The 21774-nt window shown below is 31.9% G+C and overlaps 1 protein-coding gene across 1 annotated transcript in view; it reads left to right on the top strand.

Moving 5' to 3' along the window:
- The window catches only part of LOC150099330 (ER degradation-enhancing alpha-mannosidase-like protein 2), a 146053-nt gene extending 128239 nt beyond the window's left edge, over positions 1–17814 (top strand). The window contains exons 8-9 of the mRNA XM_090403720.1: positions 10942–11063; positions 14847–17814. Of these exons, the coding sequence (XP_090259846.1) occupies positions 10942–11063; positions 14847–16022 (1298 nt within the window). The 3' untranslated portion in view covers positions 16023–17814. The remainder of the gene's footprint in view (positions 1–10941; positions 11064–14846) is intronic.
- The last annotated feature ends 3960 nt before the right edge of the window (positions 17815–21774 follow it).

The following is a 21774-nucleotide window of genomic DNA, read 5'->3' as shown; positions in this document are numbered from 1 at the left end:
ACTGGCCACATAGCTAAAAAATTCCCTAGGATTTTCTTTGGATCTTAGGGCCAATCTCCTCTCATATTCCAGTTTCGCTTTCCTTACCACACTAGTCACTCTTCTGGCCTGTGTCTTATATTCCTCATGCATCTCTTCACCTGTCTCCTTATATCTCTTCCATAGCCTCTTTTTCGCATGCAATTCCTGTTTATTATTGTTTGTCATCCACTTTACTCCAAATTGGTCCTCTTCTTCACTCGTGGTATACAACTTACCATTGCTGATAACAAATATTCTTTCACAATTTCCCACGCACTAGTGATATCCCGGCCTTCCAATTCCTCCCTCCATGAAACTTCCCGAAGTTGACGTCTAAGACTATTATAATTATAATCACCTGCCTTATAATTCCACATAAGTTCCCGTCTCTTTGATACTCCTGCATGTCTATTCATTTTTCAAGTCAACACCATATGGTCACTCTCTCCAACTGGTGGGAGAGACATCAACTCAGTTATTATCAACTCCTCTGATGCTATAACCAAATCCAAACCTTTTGAACCTCTTGTTCCCTCTGTTACATGTTGCCTAAGACATATGTCCCTCAAGAATTCTAGAAATTCCATTCCCCTATTGCTACATGCATCTTCCTCTCTCCAATTTATACTACTGAAGTTAAAATCTCCCATAACAATCATTCTTCTTGCACTTGCCAAACTTAGCTGTCTAAACATCTCCTGGTCCCCATCCTCTGTGCTCCTGGGTCTGTAGCAACACCACACTAAATATCCTGTCTTGCCTACCTCTACCTCACACCATACGCTCTCAAAATCATTTGTCTCACTTCCTTCCAAATTCTGCACTCTTAGAGGACATAGGTCATCACTTATCATAAGCAGTACCCCACCACCACGCTTTCCCCTCCTATCCTGACGAAAAATGCTATACCCAGCGACTTCTATTCCTGTTGTTATATCCCCTTCTGTCAACCACGTCTCAGTGATCGCAATAATTTTTGGCCAGGCTGATGCTATCTGCACCACCAATTCCTCTCCCTTATTCCAGATACTCCTGGCATTAGTATAAAGCATATAAATGCCATTGTTTCTATACCCAGCATTATCCCCTCTAGACTCCACTGGGCTCAGTGTTACCTGACATTGTCTCCCTTCTCCCAAGTATCCATTCCCACAAGAGGCCACCCCTGCTATCATCCTCCCTGGGACACACTGACTCGTTCAGAACAGGAATCTCTCGAGATGCCTACGTCCTTCCTCATTCAAATGTAAATGGTCTCTCGCATACAATTCCTCTCTTTCCTCAACGCACTCCAAGCATCCACATATACCAGTCCTCTCTTGTCACACATTCTCGCTATTATACCATTCAATATCACCGCTCTTCTGCTCAGCTCATCATTATCATACCTAGGCAACACGCACACTATTTTTCCTCTCTCTGTCTTCTTCCGTACAGTCTCAAGCAAAAATCTCATATCTCTCGCTGCCCGACTTACATTACCACTCAAGTCATTTGTTCCTACCATCACAATCATCTCATCCACCCTTTCACCTCTCTTAATTGCCATAGCCACCCTTTCTATTGTTCCTCCTGGCAAACAGTCCTCACGCATCCTATCTTGAACACCACGGATCATTGAGTCGCCATACATTATACCTCTTACCATTCCCTCGCTCCTATTGTTTCCATTCTCTCCTCTTCTTTCATTCCCATACTCCTCTCTTCTACTGTTTCCATTCTCTCCTCTTCTAGCACCCCCATACCTCTCACTCATACTCCCTAAATTCTCTCTCTCTCCTACTCTGATTCGCCTTGAAATTATCTCTTCCATTCTCCTAATCTTATCTTTCATACTTCTGCTCTCAAATTGTATCATTTATTTCAATTTATTGTTATGAACATAATTTAATTTATAGTTATAAACAATTTTTAATAAGCAAAACATAAAATTTGTTTTAAAAACTTATCTAGTGTTCTCTGTTGTCTTTGAATATAGTAGTTCATGAATAAATTGCTCATACTCATAATGCCTTTCGAAGTTTGTTGCTCTATGTTGCACACTGTGACGAAGTATTCGTAGAGCTTCTTGCATCTGGACGTTGGTTGGAGGAGCTTCTAAAATTTGTTCTTTTATGCTTTTATTGCTTGTATTAGGTTCACTTTCTTCTATTAGTTTAAAGTTCTCATCGGAAGCAGCTTGACATTTCCAAGACTGTTATTGTAGCCACCACTTCAATGTTGTTATCAATATCCAACCAACTTTCAATTCTTCTTTTGACACACCATCTGGGGTTTTATCAAAAATTTCATTTGTAAGATATTCCAATTCTTCAGAAGAAGGAGTTTGTTTTAAAAATTCATTCACCTTTTTTTTTTGGAAGCAGTTTTCAATAGTCTTCTCTGAGACTTACTTCCGTGACATTGCTACCAAATGCAATGCATCAAGAAGGGAAATCTTTTTTGTAATTGCACTTGCATCAGATTTGTCTTTTATATAATCAAGTTTAGCTATAATTCTTGTACAAACTTTCCTGTGATAGTAAGCTTTAAAAGCTCATATGATGCCTTGGTCATATTGTTGAATTAACAATGTAGTGTTCAATGGCAAGAAGATTACCTTGATGTTCTTTAATGATAAATTGTTTGTGTGTGGTGCAGTTGTCTACTTACAAGACAATTTTTTGTTTTAATTTAAGATCCCACTTAACTAACCAATTGTTGAAAATGTCATTAGTCCAAAGCATTTGCACTAGAACAGTAGTCAACAGGCAATTTATTACTTTAAAAAAAAAGTGTAATAGCCTTTAGTACTTTCGTTTTTAAACAAACAAGTATACTCAGGCATTGCACAAAAATAGTTCTGTCTCATCTGCATGAATATCCTCAGGAGAATATTCAGCAATAATTTTTGGCCACTCAGTCTTAATCCACACATCAGCTGATAAAAAAATCAATACTTTTTTCTTCACCATGAATGCGCTTGTACACAATATTCTCTCACTTTTTCCACCCGTTAAACCATCCTTTAGTTGTGAAATTTTCTTTGTGCATTGTTTTTGCAAGTTCTTGTACATTTTGACATCAAAGGCTCATTAATCGAAGCATTCTTTTCACGAACGTTACTAAACCAAATTTTTAATGCTGATTCAACTTGAGTATCTTTACCAGATCGGGCTCTCCTCCGATCCATGTTCTCATTAGTAAGAGCTGAAGTTTCAAAGTTTGATCTGCTTTTCAAGATCTTTCACAAGAGTGTGGTTGTAAAATTTTTAAATGTACAACTGCACTGCACTACCCTGATTCATTTTGGACAACTTATCACTCCAAAATTCTTGGCTTTTCTTAAAGATAAATCTTTACGATTTTTACTTGCTTCTGCCATAATGCTGTTTTAACAAGCACTTTAAATCAAATTCACTTACTGAAAGAGAGCACAAAAATAAACTCGAAAAATCACAATTAGACTGTCTTTATACCCCCCTGCATTTGCCTGGAAGATTTAAGTTTTATGGAAGATTAAGATTACACATCTGCATTTGCCTGGAAGATATAAGATTTACGAGAAGAATGAGATTAACAAAAAAGTAAGGTTTCAACAAACGTTCTTTCTCATTTCTTCTGATTACCCAGTAATTCTTTGAATTCTGAGATGCAAGAGGCCAAACATTCGTGGATTTTGATAACAATAACCGGAACTTTGATTATAATAGATGGATTTTTTTAATTCATTTTAAATGGTGTGTTTTGGTACTGACTGATTTTGATAACAATAGCCGATTGATAATATTATCTGCAATCACAATAAATGGATTCTACTGTATCGTCGTTTTTAATATGATATTGTCATTGATGCCATCTGTTCATGCCCTAATCTTTCTCAGGAATCTCATATCTGTGGTCTCTAGTCTTTGGTCAAGTGTTTTACTTCTGACCCAGCTCTCAGATCTATAAGTTAAAATTGGTTTGAACACCATCTTGTATACAGATAATTTAATGTTTTGACTAATTTCTCTCTTATTCCATATAAATTTATTCAACGACTTCCTACCATACCAGCTTTGTTGATTCTGTTGTCTATTTCCATATTTAATTTACCATCTTCACTAAAAATCATGCCTAAGTAGCTGAAATGTTTTACTTGTTCTATAGGTTCTCCATTCACAATACAGTTGATATTTTTGTACCAAATTTATTACAACAGCTATTCAAAACCGTTTTTATAGAAAAGAGAATTCTATGAAACTAGAACAAAATTCTCAAAAATTACCACAAAATAGAATCATTCTATTAGGAGACTTCATTGCAAAAATTGGAAACAATTGTAAAACCTTCAAAAACACAACAGAGAAAAACTGATTAACTACTGTACCTGCTTAAAATAAATATATTTATAAATTTATTTTCTTTTCTGCGCCAGAAAAAAAAAGTATTTCTTTCCAATATCTAAATTTATTTCTCTTAAAAGAATAATAGTTTCTCCAGTTCTTAAATCTATTCTGATATATTACATTCATTTATCTTAGTTTCATAAGTAAGACAAGAAAATTATAATAAAATTATTTAATTAATATAACAATTATACAAATATAATAATTTGCATAAACTTTGATTTAAAAAGAAATTCATAAGATTGACCTTGCTCTCTCACAACTTCAAAATAAAACATAATTGTTTCAAGTAAATTTGACCAAAAAAAGCAAACAAAAGATGCAAAACCTTTTAATTCCTTTTTAAACCTCACACAATCACATCAATGAGAACTATTCCTTGCTTTAGTTCAAACAAGATATCCATCATCTTCAGAGGAATATATATATTTCTTAACCTGGGGATAAACATATCCTAACTCAGCACAGTTCTTTGTAAAAGTTTCATCACAGATTTATCTTGCTTTTGAAAACAACCATAAGGAATGCCTTGACAGTTTATTTAACACATGAACTAATCCTAATTTTTCTCTCCAAAATAGCATTTCTTCTCTGTTTCCAGTGTATTTTGCTACAAAGAATATTCTCCTTTAAGTGCCATTTCCTAATGGAGTTTAGCAACCACCTTTGCAAATTTACTTCTGTTTTTAGTGGCTCTGGTTAAGAATTCTGTGTTCATTTTTTATTTTGTCTAGCCATGATATTTTTCTTCTTTGAGGTTTTCTCTTTCCATTGATTTTACCTTCTAGTATTACTTGGAGAATGTTATATTTATTGTTTCTCATTAGATGTCCTAAGTAGGCAGTTTTTCTTCTTTTCACAATATTGATTAATTCTTGATTTTTATTTATTCTTCTCAGTACCTCTTCATTCTTCACATTTTCTGTCCATGGAATCTTGGGCATCCTTCTAAATATCCACTTTATTTCCATTTAGAGTTAAGTAAGCTGTTATTGAAGGGTTGTTGCTTATTATCATAAGTCGTGATTTTTTGGTGTTAATTTTTAGGCCCATTTCTGTATTTTCTTTGTTGATACATTCTAGGGGTAGTTGAAGATCTTGAATATTTGTTGTAATTAAAGTAGCATCATCTGCATAGTGTAAATTGTTTATTAATTGTCCGCTTACGATTACTCTTTCCTTTCTTCTCTAAGGCCTTGAGAAATAAAACTTCTGAGTAGATGTTAAACAGAAGTGGAGATAGTACATATCCTTGTCTCACACCTCTTTCAATTTTGATATTGCTTGTCCTGATGTTGTCTGTTAGGACAGTTGCAGTCTGGCCCTAATAGAGATTTTTAATGATTCTAACATCCTTATCATCTAGTGATAAGGGGCACTCCTTAAGAAAATAGGCAAAATAGCCATAAATATTAATATCAATGTAGAGGACTAACATGGAAAATTTTCCAGAAATAATATTTATAACTGTTGAAAGCTTTAATCCATTATCCAAGTGTAAGCAAACAAAGTTTGCACTTGAAGTATCTTCAGGACTGGGGCAACTTGTAGCAAAGCTGGTTCCCACTGATGAGACTTCAGTAAAGGTCGAAATTGGTCATGGGTAGTGACTCTTCCCATAATGCATGGCATGATACATGTCTGCAGGGATATGTGCTTTGCATTATGGGATACTAAGGCAAGTGATGTGAAGTCCACCTTTGCCACCAATTACCCCAGTCCTGAAGATACTTCAGGGTCAAAATTTGTTTGCTTACACTTGGATAATGGATTAAACCAAGTATATAATTTCTTAGTATCTTCAATTTATAATATTTATTAACTTATCATCTATGCCAAGTTGTTCTAAGATGTTTATGCTGGACCTTATCAAAAGCAATAAAACAAATATAAAGGTCGGTTTGTTGTTCTCTACAACTTTGCTAAGATACGTGAGCAGAAAAGTACTTCTCTTGTTCTTAGACCATTTCTGAAATTTCTGAAACCAAACTAAGTTTCACTAATGAGATCATCACGTTTTTGGTATATTCTGTTATGAATAATTTTTAGGAATATTTTGAGGGTCTGGCTCATTAGACTAATCAGTCTAAAATCATCACAAGTTTTTGTATTAGGTTTTTTTAGGCAATGCAAAGAAGATTTGAGTTCATCCAGTCAGAGGGTAGTTTATCAGTGTCATAAATTCTGTTGAATAATTTTACAATTTTATCTATGTTAGTGTCATTGATTAGTTTAATAATTTCTGCTGGCAGTGCATCAGGTCCACATGCTTGACCATTTCTTGATAATTTGTCATCTTTACTACATCAGACTTCAAGATAGGTGGACCTCTAAATATATTCATTGAATTTGTTATGTCTTGTCTTTATCAGAAAATAGTGCCTTAATGTATTTAGTCCAGACTTGTTCTTTTTTAGATTTCTCCTTCATTAGTCCTAAGTATCATAGGATGTCATTTTTCACCAATTCTGAGAATTCTTTAATTTTTTTGTGAAGATTAGAGTCATGTTTTTTTTTGTAGGTCCTCAATTTCATTACATTTTTCTTTTATCCAGTTTTCTTTGGTTTCTTTTATTTTATCTTGACCTGTATCTCTATATTTTGTAATATCTTTATGTAGTCTGCATTGTGGTTCATAAGGGATAAGATCTCAGCAGCCATCCAACCCTTCTGCTTGTGAGATGTACTATAACCCAATATTTCTGAATTTATTTTTAATACAGCAATCCCTCGATTAATGCACCTCTGATCAGTGCATTTTAGATTAGAGCGTAATTTTTTTTTCTATACCCAAATTCGATCAGTGCTCCTCTAAAATTCAATTAGTGCACCTATGTACATCTTAAAAATAAATGTTACAGATTCAAAAAAATTTTCTAGCTATACATTTTTTTATGGTTAACTATTTAAAAAAAGTCACTCACCGAGATGAAATAATTTAGTTACCGATTTTAAAACATTTTACAAAGTTATTTTTTAATGGCATACCCCCAACCCCCCCAAAGAATTATCTCAATTCTTTGTTAAGAAGCAGAATAATAAATTTATATTTTGAATATGTTTTCAAAATGGTTTTCCTTTAACTAGGCCCTGAGATATATCCTAATTATTTTATAATAAAAAAAAAATTAAGAATCAAAAACGAAATTTGAGGAATGAATTATACTTTTTCCTATAGGTTATTATATTAGAATAGTATATTTTTGATTAATGCGCCTGTTTTAGACAATGCATTAGGCACATTAATCGAGAGATTGCTGTAATTCTTCTTTTAGTTTCTTCCATAATTCATTCACTTCTAGTTCGTCATCATTTGAGTTCCAAGTAATTTTTATAATTTAAGTTCTTTTTCTATTTCCACGTTATTTAAGTTTTTTAAATTTAGTTTTTTTCATCTCTTTTGTTTTCTGGATTTTCTTTAGTCTCAATTTGAGTTCTGCTATTAGTGGATTATGGTCTGAACCAGCACTAGGATAGGTCTTTATGCTCCTTACACTACTTCTAAAACATTGATTGATGAAGATGTAATCAATTTGGTTTCTGATTATACTGTTGCTATTGTCTTGTGGAGATTTCTGTGTATAATCCTGTTTGGTAGCCTCAAATCATATACAGGTAACCCCTGTATAACACAGTTTTTAGGTTCCCAAAAAATGCTGTTATGCAAATTTGTGTTATATGAAACAAAGAACTAGTACAAAAAATAGGGTTAGGTCCATCTCATTGGGCTTGAGCTAAAAAATGCAAACAAATGCTCAAAGTTTCCAAAATATATTGTACTTTCTGAACAACATTTAGCTTCATTTATGCTCACTACATTCAATGAATGTGCTGCACATGGGGAATAAAGAGAAGTTTCATTTTCTTTTTCAATAAAAGACCGAACACCTTTTATTTTTCCACTCATATTTGCAGCATTGTCATATCCCTGACCTCTGCAGTCTTTTATGTTAATTTCTAGTTAATTGAAGCATTCTAATAATTTTTTTGCTATTTCTTCTCCAGTTTTATGATAAAAATCAAGAAATTCTATAAACCTTTCAAGAATTATCCAATTTTCATTTAAAGACTTTCTGAAAACATATTGTAGTATTAAAACATTTTGTATCATATGTGACAAATCTGGAGTTGATTCACAAATTATTGAATAATAAATGGGCTTCTTTCTTTCGCTTAAAATTTTGTTTAATACAAAATTACTGCAAATGTCAATGAATTCATTTTGGGTTTGCCACGATAAATAATGGGCCTGAAGTCGTTGGCCGGTGTTTTGTGATTCTTTTACCTTTTGTAAATTTTCTTTTAGTATGGGATCATAATGTGCAACTAATTCTAATATCCCCAGAAAGCTCCCATTATGTGGATTACCAATTTGTTGATCAGCACCACGAAATGATAAATTTCTGGACGCTAAAAATGAAATTACATGAAGCAACCTTTTAAGCAATTCATAAAATTTTTTGTTTCGTTAATAACTAAATTTTCCATTTTGTTGTTTACTCTGTTAACAGTTAGAGATCGTTCTAATTGCCTCCAGGATAAGTAGCACTCTTTATGAGATCGTGATTTTTCATGATCAGGCAAACGTGCATATAACATTTGCCACTTTTGTTTTAGAGGACAAAACCCTTCTGATTTACTTAAATCGCTGACAAGTTTACTTTTTGTATCATTGCTAAATAATAGGCAGGTAACACAATATAAGGCTTGTTTGCTTGAACTCCACCGTAACCAGTCTCGAACTAACTGATCACGGCCATTTGATAACTGAGAATAAAGTAAATATGAAGCAACTTTTCTACCTTTACAATCTTTTGGCATTAACTTGACCATATCATTTAACTCAGATTCGGATTTTAGTCCTTTAATAAATTGCTGATTTACATCACTAAAGAAATCTAGCCAAGTACCTGGATCTTCGTAATTTATAACTTCGGTAGCTTCTAAGTTGGTAGTCGCTTCAGCTTCACCTCCAGTTGACGTGAATTCTTAATATATTAAATCGTTGTTACCAACTGCATCAGTTGTAGTGCTGATTGTTGCTTTAATTCCAGGTCCAAGCAACTTTTTTTCTTTATCTTGAATCTTGAAGGTTTAAATTGTCCCTAGTGTCTATTTCAGTGTTCACTTCAGAGTTAGCTGCTGCAGGTCCAGGTGAAGAAGATTCTTTATTACTTTTGTCAGCAGTTAAACTATTAGCACATTGTTTACTTGAAATTTCAATATCTTGGTGTTCTTCCGTCTTCAAATATTTCAGTAGTAAATATACTTGTTTTTAAATCTTCTTTTGCTTTCTCACGATCCCTTTTCTCCTTTCGTTTTTGATTTCCAGATTTATGATGATACATTTCTGTTGGTCAAATTTTTATTATTAAAAATATAATTTTAATAATTAAAAAATCAAATTAATAAGAATACGTAATTTCATTTTTTAGCACACGGCCTACACTATACAGTTGCGCACTTTACAAACAATAACAAAACCTTTGTCTATCAAAATAATAACAAGAACGAAGTGTTATGGCAGGGAACATTACTGTGAATGCAATTACTAGCTAGCGCAACCAACTGCAAAACAACCTTGCATGAACACCTATTGACATCATCGCCCGCTATAACTACAGCGATCTGCGCTAAGAGAATCAGTGTCTTCCGGACACTCACGGTGAGCTAAAGATCATAGCTGTCTGTCTAAAACAAAACACAGTATCATTCTCGATATGCCATTATTATTTATCTTTGTTGTATTATTACAAGAATTAAAACAATGCATTATAAACACAGTTATGTGACACATCAGGGCCCGACGGTCGGGCCCTTTTCAATGCCAGACCCGTGACAAAAGGCTCAGATATCACCCCCTCTCGGCGGCCCTGTCCTTAACCATCATAAAAAGATGCTATGACTAAAAAGAAAAATGAATTTAATCTTTTCTTTAAACCATTCTTTTTGAAAGAGTTATCCTTAAAAAGATTACCTTCTGAGAGATCTACACTTATTGTCATCAAAGTCAGATATAAAGGTTTTCCATCTTTCTGCCATTTATCTGAAAGTCTTCCAGATATATGTAGCTCATATTTTAAAAATGTGAATATCAGAACTGCTCTCAAAGCACCCTTAATAGTAATTGGAGCTCTTTCTTATCTTCATGATGTTGTCTCATGCAGCATATCAGGCCTTTAACTATTTTAGCACTCATTTAAAAGAGCAGATTTGTGCAGTTAAAATGTACTTGCATTTTAGATTGTTTTTAAAATAATTATATTTAGAAGTCTGAAGAGTTTTCTTATTGTATATTTCTCTATTAACTACCTAAAGAAACTGTTAGTCCTAAATGGTGAAACATATAATTGTGCTCCTCATTGGTTTTAAGTAGCCAGTGGTTCTTATAATTTTCATTCATTTAATGTAGTCTCTTCCTGTTACTTTTTAAACATGGATGCATGACTGTATTATGGCTATATTGCATTTTAAATTCTTAATTAAAATATTCTTTATGGATTTTGTAATAGTTTTTATTCTGATCTATATCACCCTTATCAATTATCAGAACTGGTTGAAAGTGTAATGTATCTCTATCAAGCCACTAAGGATCCTCATCTAATAGATATTGGTGTGGATATCCTGGAATCAATTCAACACTCTGCAAGAACGGAATGTGGATATGCAACTGTAAGTTTCAGTTTCTTGTAATAAAAATATGTATTTTAAGACTTTTTAAGAGGGGGACATAAAACATAATTAACATTTATTTTTATTGAAAAATCATTATGAAAATTATTATAAGTGACTAATTTCAGACCCTTTAAATCTTTTAAAGTTTGCAAAATTATACTTCAGGAAATATTATTTCAAGTTAATATCATAAGCAATTTTGAAAAAATATACAGTAATAATGCACATTGTTTTAAATCTTTTTACTCTTTATATGTCTTTCAGAACAAGAAACCATCCTTAATAAAAGGAAATGAATAAAGTCCAGAATTAAAAAGTAATTAAATAAATAAAATAAGCTTCATATTCCCCGTGCAATAAATGAAAAGAAGGGAAAAAAAAACCCGTCACCTGGAAAAGAATTTAGTTGCTTCACAGGTGAAAGACTATTCTGAGAAGCATCATATACTCTGCAGAATACTCCTTCTAATTTATTTAAATAAGGAGTAGTCTGAACAATCTTATATTATGAGTAACTTTGACAGAAGATGTGGAAAAAAGAAAAGGGGGTAAATAAAAATAAATTTTATGGCGATTTTTTATTTTTACAGTTTTTTGGATATGTATTTTGAAGAGGTATATTGGATACTCCTGGATGCTATGATATTTCTATTGCATAATTCAGTTGCATTATTACTAGATTCCATAAACAGCTTTCTGTTGATCAATTTATTTATTTATTATTTATTTGACATATCTACAGTATTGTCAGTTCTTACATTTTGGTCTTCTAAGGCAGTGCTTCCCAAACTGTGGACTGCAGCCCCCTTGGAGGCCATAAGTTTTGTTGAGGGGGGGGGGCATAAAATAATGAAAACAAATTTTAAATGTTTTAAAAATAAATAGTGTTTTTAATCTTAAAAGAAATGTATTTAATTTTTATTATTTATTATTTCTTTTTTTATTATTTTTTATATTTTAATGGAAAAAAATTACACGTTGGTGTTGGTTCACAAATTTTGCTTCCTACACATTTCGCCACTTAATGAATATTAGTAAATATATGCTTATTCATATCAGTTTCATTTCAAAGGTATTGATAAGAAGCACAAAAAAAACATATAAAGACAAAATCTTGAACATAAATTGTCATCATCAATTCCTGCCATGTACCCTCAAGGGCTGTACAGGATTACATGAAAAATTTACATCATTACTAACTTCCTATCTACAATTTTCCTCCAAATCAGTCTGTTACTTGTCAAGACTCCAACATTATCAGATCTTATATTTCTATCGTCTAAGGCACTTTGTACCGTATTAGTCCACCTATACCTTATTGTATTGAATATAAATACAATAAATATTATAATAATATATGTCTGTATTATGATTTTTTTTTGATGGGAGCCATGAAATATTTTAATTTTTCCAAAGGGGGTCTTTACATTCATAAGTTTGGGAAGCACTGTTCTAAGGCACTATTACAGTTGAGAGAACCATAGCTGACACAGTGCCAATGAAAATTAATTCATGTTGAAAGGGAGAAAAGATTAAGGGATGTGCAATTCATCACAACACTCGAAATCACATGCTTTCTTGTCTGTTGTTGTACTAGCTTGATTTTTGTTGTCACTGTTTTTTTGCACTGATATTTTTGTATTATTTGTTTGATGGATCCAATACCATTCACAAGTTCTGGTGATAAACTTTTTAGTAGCGCTTGCAAAAGAATATTGCATAACGTACTGACATTCTGCAAAAAAGAATCATTAGAAGGCAGTCTCCTTGTTCCAGTTTCTCAGGCCACAAAATGTGCAAGTGAAATAGCGGATGTCAGAGTCGGCTGTTTAAAAGAATTCATAGGGAATCAAAAGATGAAGATAAGCCGAAATTTAAATCTCCTAAAAAGCTCCAGAAAAAGAAAATCATCAAAAACATGTTTTGAATGATTTTGATATAGATGTTATAAGAACTATTCACAAATTTTACATGGTTGAGAAAAATGTGCCAATTGTTCCTAAATTGATTCCTGTGCTGAAAGAAAAAAATAATTTTTCATGGAAAAGAGAAACTTTAAGGAAAATACTTCATGAAATTGGATTTTATTTCAAAAAGTCGCAGAATAAAAGGAAACTTATCATGGAGCAAAGTGACATTGTTTTATCTAGAATGTAGTGTTTGAGAGCAATATGATGTTTCAGGGAGGAGACCAATTGTGTATCTAGATGAAACTTGAATTGACAGTAATTTAACTTGTGGAAAATGTTGACAAGAAGAATGTGGAGTGTTACAAATCAGAAATGCCTCTGGTGCATAATAATTTTGTGTGTGGGTGGAGAAATGGGCTTTTTACCAAATTCTAATTTACTTTTCAAAGTCATTTCACCAACTAGAGATTACCCTGGGCAAATAAATTCTATTATCTTTGAAAACTGGGCAGAAGAAAAACTGATTCCAGACCTTCCTAAAAATGCAGTTGTTATAATTGATAATGCTCCATATAACTCGATCGAATTAAACAAAGTTCCAAATTGTTTTAATAGGAAGTAAGTCATTATGTGGAGAAATGGGCTTTTTACCAAATTCTAATTTACTTTTCAAAGTCATTTCACCAACTAGAGATTACCCTGGGCAAATAAATTCTATGATCTTCGAAAAGTGGGCAGAAGAAAAACTGATTCCAGACCTTCCTAAAAATGCAGTTGTTATAATTGATAATGCTCCATTTAACTCCATCCAATTAAACAAAGTTCCAAATTGTTTTAATAGGAAGTAAGTCATTATGGATTGGTTCTCTGCAAATAACATTTCTCATTCCGTAGATATGCAAAAATTTGAATTGCTCAACTTGCTCAAAAGAAACTCGCCCAAAACTAAACAATTTAAATTCGATATGATGCTCAAAGAGCATGGATTTCTTGAGACTACCACTATATCATTATGTTGCAATGAAGAATTTCATTCTTCATTGCAACATAACTGGAGAAATTGATACGTCAAAACTTTCAGAACAGTGATTAAAAGTATTACAGTTCACATTTGGGGAAAATATTGCTCCCATGTCGCCTCATTGGAAAATATGTATCGAGACAGATGGAATGGTATTTGTCATAAATCACTTCAAATAATGGCATGTTTACATAAATCTGATGGTAAATCATGCACTCTACTCCAGTCAGTCATCTAGAATTTGACCTTCTGACTAAGTCTTATACAGTGTAGGCACTGTAAAATCTCCATATGTTATAATTTCTGGTCTAATATCATCTACCCCAGCTGCTCATTTCCACATCTCAGGCTTCTGATGTCTTTTTTGACAAAACCACAGTTCTATTACTGTTTATCTTTTCACAGTCTTTTAATTATTCTGGAATATCTTTATGTTCAATTTTTATACAGCCTTTATCATCTTTAATTCCTTACAGTATTTCCTCCATTGCTGATCTTTTTCAGTATTTTGTCATCTTTTTTTTTTCTTTATGAAGTCTCCAACTTTTGTATAGTAATAGAAAACAAAAGTCATGTAAAGACTTTGGTAATATGTTTATAAATATGGTATTATACATTTCATATATCTTCTGTGAATACTGTCAGAAATGCATGTTTTATTATTTACATATTTTTATTTTATTTTTTTAAATATGCTTTGATTTGATATGTATATATCAGCATACTGTGGAAAATTTTATTGTTATGAAAGTGTCTCACTAAGAATGGTTGTCATCATATGTTGTATATCTTAGGATTGACTTTCATGATGAAAAATGCAAAAACAGAAGTTTTTTTTTATCTTTTCAGATAAAAAATGTCCAAGATCATCACATAGAAGATCGTATGGAATCTTTCTTTCTTGCTGAAACCACAAAATATCTATATTTGCTTTTTGATCCCACAAATTTTTTGCATAACAATGGAAGTTGTGGTGAAATAATTAGAACTACTGGAGGGGAGTGTTTAACAGGAGCTGGTGGTTTTGTTTTTAATACTGAAGCTCATCCCATTGATACTGCTGCAGTGTATTGTTGTAGTGCAGAACGCAAAGAACATCAATCATTGCTGGATGATTTTCAGAACAGCATGAATCTTTTTGCACTTCTTGATATCAATGAAAGGAATGACTTCCTTAAAATCTTCAAAGAAAACCAAAGGGAAAAAAAGAAATATAAAAACAGATGGCAATGTAAAGATTTATCTGGTATGCCAGTTCCTTGCAATAATTTGGATAATAGTAGTACTAAGGAAGATGAAAGTATACAGCACTTGGATCCTAAAGAAATGAATAATTTACCTATTTCTTCAGAAAGTAATAATGTACACTTTATTACAAGTTATGGTTCAGAAGTGGAAAGTACAGAAAAAATCGTGAATGCTGGTGTGTATCACTTATTTGAGGATGTGCCAAGAAAAGCTCAGAACAAAGACATTCCTGAGGTGCTAGAAGCGAATGGTAAAGAAAAAACAAAAAATAGTTCTGAAGACTTAAATAACAAATCTGTTAGTATACCTTCTAGTGAATCAAAGGCTACAACTCCAAGAAGAAATCCTTTTAATTTAACAAAAATTGAATCAAGTATATCACACGATCATATTCAACACCATAATCATCATCTTCCAAGTTATTACAGTGAACATGTGCAAGATTTGCAAACAAGTAACATCAACAGAAAGCAGGAAACTGAAGCTGAATCTAAAACATATGTAAATAACCTCCTACAAGAATCTAGTTCATCAGAAGGACAATCTGATGAAGTCATCAGTGAACCTGAAACTGAATCTTCAATTCCTTCCAAAGTCATTCCTGTTGTTCCAGTGATGCCTTTAAGTGATGATTTCACTGGTGAATTTATGCATACTGATAATTTAAAGAATTCAGTGAAAGGAAATAACATTCCACGCTTTGAACTGCTCTCATGCCCAGCACAACCATTTGTTGCTCGGTTATCGTTGATGGGACAGATGTTTAATACCGACTGATATATAGATTGTACTGTAGCAGACAATTAGAAATTGCAATTGGTGATAATTTGACCCTTTAGAATAAGGTATTTTAAAAGTCCTAAGTGATTCCTATTTTTTTCTTTTTTTTTTTATCAGTCCACTGTTTTTGTGCAAAAGTTTATTTGATCTAAAGGATATATATAGAATAATTATACTAGATGTATTTTTTATTATGATTATTTTTTCATGTACAAAGAGTAAAGTGATTATATGCAAACGAAGCAAATTTAACTTTACAATAGATAATGTATGGTTACCATCATCGGAAGAGATGCTTTATGCTTTGCAGCAGTTCGTATTACCAATGTCTTTGTTGTGCAAAATACTGTTTTGCTATTAAAATCTTTTAGATTTTCTCAGAGAAAACTGTAATGTTAAGTGATTGTTGAAGATCATAAGCCCAAGTTTATAACTGTTGGAGTTATTTGCATAGAGATGTTGATTGTATTATTAGATTGTTGCTCTGCTGAAGAGGGTACAGTTTATTCATCTCTTGTTTACTTTGAAGTTATCATTGTTCTACAGTGGGTGATATAAAATATGAGTATACTATTAACAATGTGAAAAGGATTTTTATGGAATTTGATGTTTGAAACAACCAAATTAAGTTTATTACTTATAGAAGGGCTGAAAATTTTCCAAAAGAGAAAAGAGACAAAGGGTTGATTTTGTCCAGCTTCAAGACTTTAGCTTTAATTTATAAATTATAAATACCAGCATATTCCTTGCTATTTGTATATGAAATATTTTCAGTTTTCAGAGTTATTTATGTTAAATAATTCAGCCCTACATATTTTGATTGAAATATCTATAACATGTTTTCATCAATTTTCCATTGAAAACACTAACAGAGAGAGAGAGAGAGAAAATAGCAGCTTTATACAGGCACTAATTGGCACTATCTGCTCTCGAGGTGGCAGAATTTTTAAAATTTCATAAATTTTAATTGATATAATTATAAGGAAACTATAAAAAATGTAAATATTTTATCATTTCCCAGTATATACCCTCAGGGGATGCACAGACTGTGATAATCCAACATAATTAGTCCATTAATGCCCAAAATCAATAAAAGTGGACATTTTGGTTTTTATATAAAAATTGAATAGTTTGCTTTATGTAACATATTTTATAATTATATGTTTATTGTTTAAGGAATGGGAATAAGGTGTCATATTTATAGGATGAATATAATAACAAAATAATAAAGTTGTATTATTTAATTTTTTTTATTTCCTGACATAATTAAAGCATATGATATTAAATGAAATGTTTTGCACAATTATGTTACAGCTTATGCTTTTTAAAACCTAATGATCATTTAATGGTGCAATTTTTGCTTTGGAAAGCAGGACAAACAGCAACCTTTGTCATTATTTATTGAGAATCAATAATAATCAGCTATTGCCTTTTTATTCCCTTATGGAGAGTAGGCGACGCCTTTTAACCCTATCTAGCTTTTGGAGACTGAATGGGCAGTCCAGTGTCCATCAGTAGCCAATCAGAGATAGCTGGCCCATGACTATCACTAATTATAAGTGGCAACTGATGAAGAGATGGGCAAATAAAAGTGCTTCTCTTGATACCTGACTCCAACAGGATATGTTACTATTTGGAGTAATGTGGATTCTATGGTCAATTTTTCTTGAGTTTATGGGATGAAAAATCCAAGTTTCCAGGAGAAAAAACCAGCTTGTCCATGCCAGCAGATTTTTTTCCCTGGAAACTCAGATTTTCATACCATATACTGAAGAAAATTACCGATGATGTTGCTTATTTAATGAAATTCTAGTGCAATTTGGATGCTTTGCTTGCCTTGTAAACAGTATGATACGATCTTTTACATAATATTTTTACCTCATACTCTCCATACAATTGCTATAGATTATGTAACCTTTCATGTACAGATCAGATATTTATTTAAAAAAAAAACTATTCCATATCTTCTTAATAACAGGTCACCATAACCATCCAAATGCTCATTCTTGTTGTAGAAGAAAGGGGTTGAAGTAAATACCCAAAGAATGATTTGGGTATTTACTTTTTTTTTTTTTTTTTTGTAAATATATTTCTACCATACTGAAACAATTGATGTTTAAGTTTTAGAATATCTATCTTTGAAGATTTAATCTAGAGGAGCAAAATTTTTATCCCTCTCCAGTAAATTGTTCCATTTTGGAGCAAAAAAAAATTTCCGTTTCAGAAAATAATGCTCTGTCTGACACACAGACATATTGCTTATCTCCATAAATAAAACTTTTCTTTTATTTCCATATTGTATTTCAATAAATTTAAATTATTAGTATTCTTTTTCCTTGTTAATAGTGTTAATAATAAATAAATACTATTTTTGCATTATACTTTTTTCACTATCATAATTGGGTTTTCCATCTCTCAGAACAGGCAAACCAGCCTGTGAACACATACAGATCTACAGTCATTAAATATATACTTAATCCCTCATTAGGAGGGATCAACTAGTCCTAAAGGATGGTTGAGGAAAGGGGGGAACCCCACACGAATAAATAAATATAATTAATGATTATGACTAAAAAAAAAAGTGTATTCATGCTCACATTGGACTGGGTGTAATTTTTTCATTCCAGAGTAGATGTGTTTATATATGTGAAAAGGGATAAGTATGATTGAAATACTTGATTTTTACTTAATCCTTTATATGTTGAAATGTGTAATATACTGTAAATAGAAATTTAACTATGTTTGCTAGATTTAAAATGCTCTTAATCTGAAAAAACCTAAATTGTGATTTTACATTCTGTGAATGATTTTGGATGTTCTTGAGATTTCCTGTATAATCTAAGATTTAAAAAAATTCTAGTACAATATAGTTTTTTTTTTTTCCCTTAGAATTATGTAATCTTTACACTGGAACTCTCAAGAATTTCAACATAACACAGAAATCTTAGAAGATTGATTTAGTGTTCCTTGGATAATCTTGCATCTAATCTTTAAAGGTATTTTCCCACAGGTATTTTACCTGTGGCATGACTATAAACAATAAATTACACATTAACCACAGTAATTAACTTTAATGAAATGAAATGAAAGTACAGATATTTCGTACTGAAAATAACAATACATCATCAGTGCGGAGAAACAAGCAAATCAAAGAAATGGGAATACAAGATCAGCATTCGGTGGTTTACCAATTTTAAAAACTGTTGCCACATGCTAGAAATTAATATTAATAAATAATAATTTATTAATATTAATTTCTAGCCTGTGGCAACAGTTTTTAATTGGTAAACCACCGACTGCTGTATGTACCTTGTATTCCCTTTTCTTTAATTCGCTTGTTTCTATGCACTGATGATGTACTGTTATTTTCAGTACAAAATATCTGTACTTTCATTTCATTAGAGTTAATTACTGTGGTTATTGTGTAATTTATTTTTTACCTTGCATCTAATGTCTGGTTTAGGTGCATGGTAGACTGAAAAATCCATTGCAAAATAGGAAGTATGTGTTGACTTATTAGGAATTGCATAATATGAGGAAGTATATGAAACACTTTTATGTTATGTCATTTTAAATTGTGTTAAAATTACTCAGTTTTTGTTAGATGTGTAATTTGAATTTTTTTTTTTTTTTTTTTTTTTTTTTTTTGCCAGTTTGTGTAAACCAACATTCCATTTTTTTAAATTTTTATAATCAGTTTTAAAAATAAACTCGTTAATGCACTACTGTGAATTTACAAATGATCTCAAACATAATGCACATAAATGAATCCCTTTGAAGTATTTTATTCTTCAAAGAGAATAAGGGAATGCTTAGAGTCCTAACATTTGTAAATTGGCAGGCAACTCATTTTCACCATTAGTCATCGCTGATTGCAAAGTTATGATCTTCATTTGTGTTCTGAAGCCCTGACTGGTATTTTGTATGAAATTTAATTCCATAGTGTATTTGAGTTGCACGAAGTTCTGCTTGGCAATTCCAATTCAACCTGTAGTGTTCTTTTCCCTAATAGCATAATGTTGATAGCAGTGTTGCTGCATGCCACCCAGACAATTTTAGCGACACTATTATTACTGAAGTATTATTTAATTCGGTTTTATTACATCATTTTGATTTTTATAAATATCTCTATCCTCCTCACTCGTTAATAACCCTTAAACATTATGGGGAAAAGAACAAAGCTTAGCATATTTACAAAACTATGGATTATAGAAAACCACATTTATTGCAGAAGATGAGCTACAATGCTTCCTTTGCTTTCTGAGAAACCAAATGATGACATTGCAGTCTCTTCGTTTGAATTTTTGGACATGATCTGTTTTATTCCTTGAAAAATTGTCACAGTTCTTATCACATCCTGACCATTTTTTTACATTTTATCCAAAACAAAAAACATCACAAAATGATGTTTTTTTGACAAAATAACGAAGGTATTTCTACTGCATGAATTTCAATTTCAGCACTGTTTATAGGTTCAGCGCTGGTTTGCAAAATTTATTGCAGTGCTCAAGCTTTTCAGAGGAGGAGGCCTGTGCATTTCCACCAAAATAAAGTTATTGCAGTTCATGTGAAGATGGTTAATCTGATTTTCATCCCCTATTTTCAGTTTTATTTTGCAAAAGTAGTTTACATCAGGTATTTAGGTTGTTAGACAAGATGTTTGACCACTGATGTGAATGAAGTGTTGTTGCATGATTGCTCACACAGTATAGTGCATGACGTCTGCGATGACTAGTGGACATTCCATGATTTTATATATTTAGTTGAGCAGTTTGTCTTCACTCATTGTTTTTAAAACTGCAGCAATTTAATTTTGAGTTTTTTTTTAGTAAGAATAACTTAAAAATTGAGACTGTAACTATTAATCATATAAAGATGGTATTTTTTTAAAATTTCATCTTATAGCAGATAGTTGTCTATTGTAAGATGCAATATTCCATGAAATATATAAATTTAGATGAAATTTATGGAATATTTCTTATATTGCTAAAATATCTGATATCTAGCTATTTGATCATTTGGTTATACAAAAATAATAATAATAAAATAAAGAAGTGCTTATTAATTGTGAACTTGCTAAGCTCACAGTCAGTAAGCACTTGCTATAATCACAACTGTTATAATGCAAAAATAAAACTGCAATTTACTTAGGCTAAAAATTCTGTGCTAAATAGATCATTAAAATCAATAGTATTTGTAATGCAGTATGATAAAAAGTAAATGTGGTGGCAGTCAGGAGTGTTTAATTGACAACTTCCGAAATGGGACAAAATAGACTGTTGTTCAAATTAGGCCTCTGCAGTAAAGTATAGTATCTATTAGGACATTGCTTTTGTGGATAATCTTATTTCTTCAAAGATTTGGCCTGGAGAAAGCAAAATGGGTGGTTTATGTATAAATCAACTGCTGATCTTCGTTGTATAAAAAGTAAGATTTTCCTGTTCTTGTGGCATATCTAAGATGGTTGATCTAATTTCCCCTCAGAGTAACCTAGAAATCTAATATGTGAAATGGATGGAATGTGACATGGAATTTGGATTTTAGCAATCTTACAAAATATGTTGATTACCTTAAACATAAAGAACACAAAGAGTCTGTTAAATTTGATGAATTTCAGTTCTCAATGCAGTAAGGTTTTGGTGGAGTATAACACATTATAACATAATGAACAAGCAGCTTGAATGTATCTGACTTTTGACAAGAATGATGATTATGGAAAGTGGCATGAACATATGAGGCTTTTTTCATA

This window comes from Typopeltis vanoorti, chromosome 14 (genome assembly GCF_054136105.1).
Source record: "Typopeltis vanoorti isolate ZY-2024b chromosome 14, IOZ_Tvanoo_1.0, whole genome shotgun sequence".
Taxonomy (NCBI): Eukaryota; Metazoa; Arthropoda; class Arachnida; order Uropygi; family Thelyphonidae; genus Typopeltis; species Typopeltis vanoorti.
This window is presented reverse-complemented; position numbering and strand designations above follow the sequence as displayed.